Below are 12,223 nucleotides of genomic sequence, written 5' to 3' on the forward strand. Positions count from 1 at the left end.
CGTTGTGTTTGGCCAATCGGGATGGGAGATAGGCGAACAAGTGCCTGCTGATTGGCTCGCAGCTAAAAGGGGGCCAAGTGGGTGTTTCTCCAGGGCCAGCCTATGAGCGCGTTGCTGCGGTGAGAGTGATAGGTGCTTCGCAGCGTCACAGCGATACCGGCTCATGAGGTCACCCTGGATGATGTAATTTTGACGTCACTGGTAGAATATTTAAGTGGAAAAAACAACGTATATAATTTCTTCACATATTCTTTAAATAATTATAAAGAATAAATATTCTATACAAAGAAAAGTTAAGCATTTGACAACAAATAAAAAAAATCATTAAACAAGCATAAAAAAAATGTAAAAATAAACCACCCAAAAACAAATATTCCATAAAATTAATTAAATTCTCTAAAACGCAAATCGTTCTATAAATTATTCTACAATACAATTCTATACAAAATAAAACCAAATTATAATCAATGGCAAATACAAATCCATTTCCTTTTTCATCCTGTGTGCTAACGTTTGAGAATATTAAATTTGTGTGTGGGGTGGGTGGGAGTAAATATCTAACACTTTTTGTTCATTTTAAAACTTTAATGTTTCTTGTAAGTCATAAAACAAAAACACTCACAAAATTCAAACAAAATGTGAATCAACATTTTCACAGGAAACTGTGACATTGGAGCCTTTTAAAGCTGCTTGAGCAAGTTACAAAAAATCTCAGAGTTTGAGATTGCTACGCACGATACTGAACCACAAATTGTGTACAAAGAAGAAAAAAAAAAAAAGGAGCGAAATTGGCGCAAAGACACTGTCGTCCTTCTGGTACGCCGCCAATTCCCTCGTTTAACGCCGCCGCCTGTCGGGACTTCTGCTGCGTCGCCGTCCGCCGGTCCTAAAAAGAACACACGTGGATGAGCAAGCTGGCGCGGCGCCGTAGCGCAAGCGTCAGCCGGCCGCAGCCCCGACTCACCTGCGTCTGTTCTTGGGCGGTCCGCGGACAAAGCCCCAGTCCACGCTGATGGGCTGGCCCATCATGTCCTGCCCGTTGAGGCCCTCCATGGCGGCCTGCGCCTCTTTGTAGGTCTCGTACTCCACCAGAGCGTAACCCTAAACAACAGTCAGGGTAAAATAAAGACGGCAGTCACAAAAATAAACAGGCGCTACGGGAGGTCTCACCTTGAGGTATCCTGTCCTGCGATCCAAGTTGAGGTGCAGGTTCTTGATCTCGCCAAACTCAGAGAACTTGTCATGGATGTCCTCCTCCGTGGCTTCCTCGTGCACGCCCGTGACAAACAAGATCCAACCCTCCACGGCTAACGCACAAAACAAGTGACATGCACAGTGTAAAAGTATGTCATATTTTTCTTAACTTAAAACAGTTCACAGGTTTCTTAACATGGGACATTTTGGGGGTCAAAATAGCCCACTGATCAACAACGATTGGCAACTTTGCATTTGAGCGAACTCTCATTACTTTGCCTGACCAAAGTGTGCTAGCATATTGCAAACACATGATGCAAAATGCCATTGAATGATTAATGTTATAAACATAAATGTTTTACCCTTTTAAGCAGTGGACATGTGAACTGTGCTACAACAATTCTCACAGGCATATTTACCTGTGTGTTCTTTCTTCTATGCAAAATAATGCATCTTAGTGAGACATTAGTTGTGGCTGTTGTCTGTGTATTATATCCCTGTATTGAAAATGGCACTTTTTTGCCCAAGTGAACTGGCGCACAGTCCATGTGGGGGTTGTATGATGATAGAGCGAAATTCTGGTGTCTGACAGGACCTTTCGGGCGTATTTTTGCAAATGGCCAATATTTACTTTGCTGGTCAACTTGGCACTAAACGGGCAGACAGACACTCCGGAGACCCAGCTACTTGTGATCAAGTAATTGGAAAGCAACTTTAAAATTAAAAACTTTTTTTTTTTAAACTATCACATGATGTCTCTTTGAAATCCCGATTTTGTTCTTCTAAAACAGTGCACTCACATCGCTGAGGGCCTGGCTCATCTCCATCCTGTTCCACCGTGTCATAATCTTCTTTCATGCGGGACCTGGCACCTTCATCTACCAGCACAAGCACATCGTGAGCATGAGCACTCACTCCAACATGAGTCGCTGTCAACCAGCGGTGCTTCCTCACCAGAGCCGAATCCTCGTCCTTTCCTCTTCTTGGCTTTCTCCTTCAACTTGTGGATGCTTTCTGAGGGTGCAAAAGTAACATGCGTGTAAACGACATCAGATTTTACGTTCTCGCTTTAAATTACTTGCAACACTATCTAGCCGAAGGAGACCCGCAACTTGTATAACATTAAATCATATTCTCTTTTTGTCGAGCCAATCAAGTAAAACGTGTAGCAGAGCCAAGGCGGTGTGACTGAGTAGGCAGCGGCGCGGTGTTAGCATTTTAGCATGTTAGCTCAGGCCCACCAGCACGTATTCGACGCGTCCCTCTTTCGTTCTCGGCTCTTTTTCGCTACCCAACTCCTCCATATTTACATGCTGCTCGTCAACTGAACTACTCTCCGTTCGACACCGAGCGCACAAATAAAGGCGACCATCACCATCCTCATCCATAGGAAAGTCCTCGCCGCCCGCTTCGTGAAGTTCCAAGACGTCCGCCATGTTGACTGCGAGTGGCGGAGAACAGGGGAGCTAGCCAATGAGCATGCGCGACGGAGGCAGTGGCGGCACTGACGTTTTTATGCCTACGTCATACGTGTGAGCGGCGGTCGTGTGTGCGTGTGTCATATGTAATGTGGAATCATTCCAGCAGGGGACAGTCTTGCATCATGTACGGTCACGTATGGCGCTCTGGGACTTTCTGGTGGCGGTCTGGCGCAACCGACTGACCCTCAATGTTTTTATGAAGACTTCCCTTAGTTCTGCTGCTTCATGTCACTTATTAGTGATATTTAGGAAATTAGACTTGCATCTGGATAATAAAGTTCTCTACTTCCGAGGCAGGCTGTTTATTTGAAACGGTAGCTCTCCTTGCCTATATGCCAGGGCATTGCAGTGTCTTAATTGCTCCATTTTTTTCCTCCACTTAATTCAAGAAGCGGCTGAAGCTCACCCGTAACTCAAATTTGGACTCTTAACACAAAGCAGAACAATCAAGCAGAGACTGTTCGTAACTCAAAAGCTAGCTAACTACCTCCTCCTTTTGATTAACCGAGTGCACCACTGCATTTCAGTGTTGGTAATTACAGTGGTACTTGTAGAGCTTAGTGTTTTTCAAGGTGGGACCGTGGTGTAAAAAGTTTGAGAACCATTGCGCTAGATGAATGAACCACACAAGATGAAATTGTTTTGATTTCAGTGGTTATTTGGACTCGGTTGATTATTGGCCTCCTGGCTGGCTGGCTGTTTTATATGGTGTATAAGGGCATTTTATATAACTCCATTTTCTCTTTGCCTTTGTTTTGACTGTTTTGAGACTTTCCGAATTTTTGAGAGCGGGGAATCGCTGATTTTGAGGCTAAGCTACTAGCTTGGGCCACACCCAGTGCTCGGACACCGACTGTTCGGCGACCGTATGCAGCGACTGCTCACTGTATCCAATTTTCTAGTGTGCAATACAATGAATTAATAATATGCGCAAATGAGGTCCCAACAGGCTCAGCTAGATTGTTCACACACACACACACACGCACACACAGCAGTGGACTTTGTGTGAGTCCCGTGTCAGCTTCAAGCTTGGGCCAACAGGATGATTACACTCGGGCATCCCGAGAGGTCGTCCGGTCACGTCTGTAGTGCTGACGGCTTGCTGATTAGCCGTGATTCACGCTTCCTCGGGGGCTATAAAAGGCCTCGGCCTGCCGACACTGTGCACCGTTAAGTCCAGGAAGAACCCCGACTCCCTTTTGGTCGATCCCTCCCGCCCCACAACCACCACCGGAGCAGTCATGAAATTCTTCATCGACCATATATGGACTTGTACTGCCAGAAACACTCACCTCGCGTTTGGTCCGAACATAGCATAATTTCTCTTGTGAAAATTGCCTCATGTCATCCTGGGAGGATTATGCCAAGTCATATCTGACATCTATTTTACTGCAATCGGCTTTCGGTCATTGTTTACTTCTTACTACAGTTGATCACCGCATAATCACATTTCGGCACCCACGGATTCGTATATTGAAATTATATTGAGAGATGTGCTTTTGTCAGATCCCGCGCCTTAGCACCACCACAACTTGGCTTCTAGCATGATTGGGACACACAAAGCCCTCCACCACCTTAAGGTGACACCTCATGGAGGGGTTTATTCAAGTACGCTGCTGTTATTCTATATTTAAGTGCAACGTTAACGTTGAAACCGCGTAATGCTATAGTTGCTTATTGTCATTTTTGACGCTTAGGCCTACTACGCTGCTGTACGTTCATGTTGGTCATTATGGCGGTCATCAAGTATTTCTGAGGTGTCTGAAGTTTGAGAAGCACAGTGTGAGCTTGCGAATGAAAGCCAATGCTCCGAGCGGAGCGAGCGAGGGAAGGAGAAGCGGATTGAGTGACCTTCGGCTCACGCATCGATATCGGAAGGTCCGTCCTATTCAAGATAAGCCCCGTTCATTAACGCCATTCACAATGATAGTTAATAAGGCGCACAATCAATGGGACACTTCATTAGGTACAGCCGCACCTACCTTCCAACACAATTCAAGCTGAAGCACAAATAAACAAACACAAATGCATCCCTATTTATAAGTATAAATACAATTTATTAGAATTAGTTATAAGTATTCATACAGAAAACAGTAACTAAAAATGTATTAAAAAGAATACAAATGAAGCGCATATTAGGGATTTTCTATGGCAACGCAGTACCCGGACAGCAGTAAAAAAATTGATATAGTGTAATGAATTTGAGAAAAGCAAGCACAAAAAAAAAAAAAAAAAAATCACCCAAAATAAAAATAATAATTTTGATTTTGATTTGATTTTAGTGACCCCTGTTTTATGTGGAAACGCTTATTGACAGTATATCCCTACTTATTGTAGAATTTTCTCACTTGGATAAAAAAAATGATAACGGGTGCCAATTATTTGTGGATTTTTGCGTAACCTGACAGTGCTCAAACAATAAAAAGTACCAATAAAAACAAACAATAGATACAAACTGATAAAATTACATTTTGGGATTTATCAGCAGTGACATCACTCTTCCTGGACAGCAAGGAAGTAACGAAAAAAAAAATCATTTCAAACCTGCGGAATATGTGCATGACCAAACAAACAAAACAACCCAAAAAGACAACAAAGAAAAACGGCAATTAGCAGAAACACGTGTGGCTGGCGGATCAAGAGGCAGCCGGGCTCCGCTTTGCATTGATCCGAGAAAAAAAACCCCAACAACCTGATGATGATTTGATGGCGAAGCGGGTGTGTGTTGTCTCCACGATAGCGGTGCGGGAGACAATGATTTGCTGTCCTTTCCGAGACCAAACAACAAAATCACTAGTCTTCCACGCCGCCGCTGGACGCGGCCCAAGGTCGCCCGCTTCCTCCTCCTCCTCGTCATTGTTGTGCGTTGCACCACATGCCCCGCCCCCTCCCCCTCAACTCACCAAGGCGGCGGCCTCCCCAAGGACGGAGCGTACGCCGCTTACGATTATGCCAGCGAGGCCGCCGAACTCGGGCCGGCTCGTCCTTCTCCTTGTACCGATTATGATGAATTAAGACGCCTTTCGTTTGCTTGGAGACACTTTACGATGACGTAACCGCATCAACAGAAGCTCCTATACATATATATAGGGGAGAGCACCAAAAAAATAAAAATAACATCACATTTTTGTAAATATATAGTGAGAATTTTACCTTGAGATTGTTTCCATCTCAAAGCACTTGTATCTTAAATCATCTTTCCCCATTGAAATGAATGCAAATGCATTTAATCTGCTCCAACCCCTTACAAAAAACACCCCAAATTCGTTTTTAAAAAAAAAAACAACATGTTTTTTCAGAAGGAAATTGTACTCACCAGTGTTGTAGTTATATCAAAAACATATTTGCTCTCCTCAAAACCTGCAAAGACAGAAATTGCCAGCACCAAAGACTACTGTACTGTACCTAATCTTTTGTCCTATTGCGGTGGGCAAAGGTGCTTCACGGAGCCTTAGCGCCACCAACTGTTGTGATCCTTTCACTGCAAGGAAAGCAATGCCAATCGGTGGCGGCCGGATGTTGCGGCACGCGCTTCCGCCATCCACGGGATTCCTACAGCTTCAGGCAACTTAGAGTCAAGACCTTGAAGTCCAAAAGTGAAAAAAAAAAATCGAAGTTGCTGGAGTCCATACATGACGGGCAGCTGCCCATCATGACATCATATACTTCTGACGATCTGAGTGCCGGTTGTAAGATGTCCTAAGTCATCAGTGTTTCCCTTTCAACGGCTATTTGTGTGTTAAACATCTTGGAGATTGCGTAACATGAAGTCCAACTAGGTGCAAAATAGCAGCAAACACTTTTGTCAGTGAACAAATTTAACAACCCCACCCCCACCCCCAAGCAAGAACTGCCACCTGTTGCATTTCCTGACAAATCCGCTCCACAAGTCCACAAATGCAGTCAATCATGATCAATAATTGAAGAAGAAGAAGAAAAATACTAAAAGCGCTGAAGGCAAGGAGCCAGCCGGGCAGCCGCTTGGCTCGTTGCCGTTCTTGTTAATGCTCGCTGGCGTTCAAGTGATGGATGCGGCGTGTTACATGACAAGCGCGCGGGACACGCCATTAGCTACACCGGCGCCATCTCATCAACGGCGGAAAATGGTGGCAACTTTTGATTAGATGAGGTGGTGTGGGTGTGCCTAATGAAGTGTCCAGTGAGCGTGTCGTCAAAAGCGGCGCCTGACGACTTGACGTGAGGCAGCAATTTACACCCGTACAATTTCGCCACTTTTGATTAGAGGTACAATCGGCTCATCAGTTACTCAACAACTAATCAATTGTAAATCAATCAACAACGAGTTTGAGAATCGATGAATCGTTTAGAGACCCTGTTTGGTTTAAAATTGCCCAAATTCTCGGGATTCCAGCATCTAAACAGGAAATCTTCTCCAATTTCTGCAGTGCTCCGCAAAACCAAACTGATTATCTTTGCGGTTTTTTTTTCCAAAATAAAACATTTGCTTTTACTTTGTAAAACAATGGCCAAGGTTTTTGCCCATTTTCTGACAAAATCATGGACCAAAACATGAAGTGAATCGTAATTAATTCATGTTTGTGCATGTGCTGCAATTTGAAATAATGTCCTGTTTTCGAACAAAAGGAGAGAAATGAACCATTTTAAAAATCCAATTCATCAATTAATCAACAAAATAATTGACTGATGAAACCATTTTTTAAATAATGCAGCCCTACTAGCTGTTTCTGATATTTTGGCAGTATATTGTTCGATAAATACCCTCAAATTGGCAATGCCACACCGGCAACTTTTTTTTTTTTTTTGAAGATTCTGGTTTCATATGTTTGGAAATGAAGCAGAGAGTCAAGTGTCAATCAAAATCATTGATGTGAGATTAGTATGTGTACCTAATGAAATGTCCCGCCGCGTTCAAGGTCGTCAGGAATGCGTTTTTTGGGGCCTTTTGCCAAGTGTAATACGAGCCAAAGGATGCGAGGTGCGCGAGGGAACACTTTCACAAGTACAAACGTCCCACCGGCCTTGAATGCAGCCTCAGTCACTTCATTAGGTACACCTGCTGCACCATCTTCTGAGCTGCAATACACAATTTGCACTTTGCCGACGTAATAATTTGCCATCGCAGGTTTATGATTGCAAGTGGTAGTTGTTGATCATCTTGTGGATGTTCGACAAAAAAGGCAAATTATTACCACTGTTCAGGCAAAATGTGTTAAGTGGATCTCATGGGATAATGCAGAAGGCGTACCTAATGAAGTGCCCTGGCGATGACGTTTCTTTTTTGTTGTTGTTGTTTGTTATTTTGCCAAATGTACTGAAAGATCCCCTCCCAAGCTAAGAAAGGATGTCACATTAGGGAGCCACAAACGTAGAAATTCCTAGCGGCCGTGAAGGCAGCACCAGCCACTTCATTAGGAAGCCCTGCTGGCCCATTTGAATGGTTTTGCATGGCGTATAGATGGGCACAATTTGGGACTGGATGGCGTTACAGTGGAAGGTGGAGGACCGAATGTTTTGACCACTATGCAGAATAGCCTCAAAATCAAATTGGGGCATGGAAAAAAAACCAAAAACAAACCAAAAAAAAAAACACAGGATGGATGTGAAAAAAATAGTGCCACTTACCCCGGGTGAAGGGGCGCCGGGCGGAGGTCTTCCTCGTCCACAGAGCCGTTTTCCCCAGCGCCAAAGCCGACACGCGTTCCTGTTAAAATCAACACAAAAATGAAAAATAGGTGGACCGAGAAAGAGGAGGAGGAGGATGTATTGAGAAGAGGAGGAAGAAGAAGAGGAAGCGGAAGAGGACGAAGAAGCGGAAGAGCGGGCCGGCTGAGGCCGGGTCCCAAGCGCCGGCCGCCAGATGTGTTTGGCGTGTTGTGGCGACTGGCTGACACACGGACGCGCACGCAGGTGCTGCTCAAGGAGAAAAAGAAGTGCGCAAATGTGACGTCACCACGAAGGAAAGCTAGCAAGAAAGAAAGAAAGAAAAAAAAAAAAACAGCCTTTGTGGGCTTTTGTGTGCTCCGCCCACCACATGTTGCTCAATTCAAATTTTTCCAATTTTCTCCCTTTTTTCTTCTTCTCTCTCTCTCTCTCTCCCTCCCGCTTTTCTCGCCCGCCAAATCGACATGTGCGTGCGTGTGCGCGCGTTTGAGCCTCATGTGATGCTTTCGGTCCACATTGAGTACATTTCAACAGGCCGGCAATATGAGGCACATCTGTACAATAACACTAAAGCTCACTTGTGAATGACGAGCTGGATGTTTTTTTTTTTTGGGGGGGTTTCAAATGAATGTCGAATGCAAGTGTTCATTTATTTGTGAGAAATTGCATCACTTGAAAGGAACCTCGTCATTCATTTAGTGCAAATGGAACCTTCATATAATGTAGACATTTCATTTATGTAAATTGTGTTCATTTGAAAATAATATACAGTTTGAAATTAATTGGAAGTGTGATTTTGTCATTTTTACAAATTTGAAATACCGGTAAATATATTAACATGTTATCTGTAAATGTTTTGTTGTGAATGAAAATGCGCGTGGAATGTAATCATTTGAAATGACCGCCAATTTACTGTAAAAGTATCAATTTAAAATCGATCGAAAATGAATTTATCGGAAATGTATGAATTGAAAATTTGGTCTCACTTTACAATTGATGCTGATTTCAATTATCGTAACCGAACTAACTGGAAACAAAAGTGACATTAATGTGCCAATTTAATATTGGGAAATGCATTCCTTTACAATGAAAGACTTTAGTACCGAATTGACTTCCAATGTATTCATGAAGTTAAATTTGAATTTTAATGTTACTTTCAAGTCAAATCAACATATTATTTTATCTGTGCGAAATGTATTCATTTAAAAGCACAGTTATTTTACTATCAAGGTATTATTTTCGAATCCATTTTTGTTCTTTGAAAACCGACAGTCATGTATTCACATAAAGAGCTACGTGGGTAACATGAAGTCATAGTAATTAAAAAACAATGAAATGATAATGCACTCATAACTAAAGCACTTTGAAAATCTTTTTGTCTTTTTGCAAAATATGAGGAGGGGCCGAGTGGAACGCTTCCCTGTTTGTTTTGGTGTTGTCATCAGCACACGCTTGGCCGTCTTTCTCCGTCTCTCTCCTTCTGTCCATCCGTTTTTCTCTCAAAGGGACAAACGGCACTTTGTGAAATTACAGCACAATTTGGAAAAGTAGAAACAGGCAGTGAGCAATTGAGGCGCTCCACAATGGAGCGCTGGCCTTGGAGACGGTCGCTAGGCGACCGGGGAAACACAATGGCCTCCTCGGAAACCACGGGCCTTTAAGTGGACCGTAGCGCACGCGCGCAAGTGAAGCCCCCCTGCCTGCCTGCACACGCACGCCCCGCACAATATCGCAGCTGCTGTTTGGCAGCCGGGACACGTGAAAAAAAAAAATAAAAATAAAAATCTGTGCACGCGGCATTTTCGTGACACATCCAGTCAAGAACACCTCAACTCGGGGGGTTTCATTCCATTCCGTGAGCGAGCTTCTAACTTGGATTCCTCATTTGTCAAATGCGCCGCCTCGAAAAAAAAAAAGCCGCTTGAGCGACGCGCTTTCATCAAGAAACGTGGCAACGGCTTGCCGAGAAAGAAGAGAGAATGGAAAGAAAGAAAGAAAGCGCTTTGCTCAAGCGGAATTTGTGTCCCTTAAGGGGCGTGGCCTCGCGAGGGACATCAGGAACTTGGGCCAATGCGACCGCTTTTGACGGGTGTCTGATCGTCGGTCGCTTGATTTCCTCCGATTGGAAACGGGAACGGCAGGCTGATGTCACGGCCAATGAGAAAGGCCAGGCCCGAGCACAAAAGTGCCGTTTGAAATGTGTGCTGCGGTCGACAGCAGCCTCCCTTGCAAGTGTTGCCATTTAGTATTTGTCCCGTTCGAGAAAGGGCTGAAAGGGAACGGGCCACCGTGGCTCTCCTTGCCCACATGCCAGGTCACTTCCTTAGTTGCTGCACTTTTTTTCCACATCTCTCTACGGATTTTCATTTCAGATGCCAGTATTTGATTGTTTTATTGATGACTCAATTTATTTCATTATTTAGGTTTTTATTTATTTGAGTGTCAAGGGTTAGGGTTAGCTAAACCCAAACCTATTCCAAGAGTTTACGGATACTATAAACTCAAATTGTAGTTCAAAATGTTCAAGGGAAAGTCGGCCTGTTGCGATGCTGATTATGACTTCAACACTTTTGGCTCATGACGATTTTAGTGAAAACCAAAAAATGAAGGGATAAAAATATCGTAATATTGCCCGATAGGAGCCTGGTTGCAGACAATAAATTCTCCTCCTCCTCTGCGTGTGTTGTTTTTGTCGAGAGCACTGGCCAACCTGATCTGGGCGGCTCGTGTTTCAAAACGGAGCGACATATTGAGCGGTGGCCCTCCCCGTCACGTGTTCGCCAGCACACATCCGACAACATCTGCCTCCGCGTTTCAACCGTAAAAGCGTTCGTCCGGTTCCGACGACAGCGAAAGCCTTGAGGGAGGACTCGCGGGGCATCGTGACGTGTGGCGACGCGTCACGCCACGTCAACTCACCAAACAATGTCGAGTCATGAAACGTCATGTTAGGCGCGGACAAAGTTACTCCGAATATGAATATCCCGATTGCAACGACGACGCACGGACAACGATGTGACGCAATTAGACGTCATTTCCGTGTGTTACATTCCTTGAGGTTGAGGATGCGCCGTGTCCCGCGCAATCGGGGTATTCCGATCGGCGTATACGTGCGCACATATTCGGGTTCGAAAAGGAGTGTAACCCAGGCACGAATTTTTTCAGAATTTTCAAAACCCGAATAAGGGCATATTCGGGTTATTGCGCTCATTTACTGTATATGACTTTTAAAAACCTGAACACTGCCAATATTCGTGTTTTTACTATGAAGTACTAACACGCTGCCATTCTACCACATTGACTACTGCTTGTACACTCTAAAAACAGTTGGGTTATAAAATAACACAATTTGGGGTAAAAAATGGAGGGATACACAAATTGGGTCAAATTGACCCATTTTCTTGCATTGTTTTGTACAAAACTGCCCATTTTTTGGGGGGTTGTTTTGTACAAAGCTACCCATTCAATGGGTTATTTTGTTCAAAAACAACCAAGAAAGTTGGGTCAAATTGACTCAAGTTGTGGATCGGTCCATTTTTGACCACAAATTGTGGTATTTTGAACCCGACTGTTTTGAGAGTGTAATTTTACCAGGCGTACCCTCAATACTGGCACTTGTCGTCCTACTACTGCAGCTAACATTGCACTCATTGTGTTCTTTTTTTTCAGTGAGTGTTTGTAGCTGGGGTGTTTTGTTTCTTTTTGGGCCTCCGGGCTGTACAATGCAGCGAGCGTGCGAGCTTATTGGCTGCAGTAGTGCACTCACTTAGGGGCCGCCCGTAATGCAGATTCCATTTCAGGCGCAATTAAAGCCTGCCACGAAGAGGGTCTTCCTCCCGCTCTGGATGCAACCCCTACCCCGCCCCGCCCCCTCCGTTGCACTCATCCTCTACTCTTCCTGGCCC

At 44.2% G+C, this 12,223-nt stretch overlaps 1 protein-coding gene and 1 long non-coding RNA gene across 4 annotated transcripts in view; both read right to left on the reverse strand.

The window, feature by feature from the left end:
• Nucleotides 1–564: 564 nt before the first annotated feature.
• On the reverse strand, nucleotides 565–2,723 carry rbm8a (RNA binding motif protein 8A). The gene is made up of 6 exons (XM_086037948.1): nucleotides 2,570–2,723; nucleotides 2,149–2,208; nucleotides 1,995–2,072; nucleotides 1,171–1,307; nucleotides 965–1,101; nucleotides 565–886 (listed from the first exon to the last, which is right to left on the reverse strand). Exons 1-6 carry the CDS (start codon nucleotides 2,628–2,630, stop codon nucleotides 838–840), a joined length of 522 nt encoding a protein of 173 aa, XP_085894074.1. The 5' UTR covers nucleotides 2,631–2,723; the 3' UTR covers nucleotides 565–837.
• A 2,007-nt stretch (nucleotides 2,724–4,730) lies between these two features.
• Nucleotides 4,731–12,223, reverse strand: part of LOC147143046 (uncharacterized) — a 49,032-nt gene continuing 41,539 nt past the window's right edge. For 2 of the 3 annotated variants that reach the window (XR_015087758.1, XR_015087757.1), the window contains exons 7-9: nucleotides 8,280–8,358; nucleotides 6,081–6,257; nucleotides 4,731–5,749 (exon numbers count right to left, since the gene is read on the reverse strand). This is a non-coding gene — a long non-coding RNA (uncharacterized LOC147143046). Of the gene's footprint in view, nucleotides 5,750–6,003; nucleotides 6,258–8,279; nucleotides 8,359–12,223 lie in introns of those variants that run through there. The other variant, XR_015087756.1, reaches the window with a different exon arrangement.

Source organism: Filicampus tigris, chromosome 8 (assembly GCF_054856515.1).
Source record: "Filicampus tigris isolate MCC_2025a chromosome 8, RoL_Ftig_1.0, whole genome shotgun sequence".
NCBI classification, from domain to species: Eukaryota; Metazoa; Chordata; class Actinopteri; order Syngnathiformes; family Syngnathidae; genus Filicampus; species Filicampus tigris.

Bases quoted from the DNA above. Each gene is read 5' to 3' on its own strand.
- rbm8a (XM_086037948.1), bottom strand. From the start codon at position 2,630: ATGGCGGACGTCTTGGAACTTCACGAAGCGGGCGGCGAGGACTTTCCT. The intron at 2,209-2,569 runs GTGATGGTCGCC...TTGCACCCTCAG, and splicing joins CTTTCCTATGGATGAGGATG to AAAGCATCCACAAGTTGAAG. The intron at 2,073-2,148 runs GTGAGGAAGCAC...TTGTGCTGGTAG, and splicing joins AGGACGAGGATTCGGCTCTG to ATGAAGGTGCCAGGTCCCGC.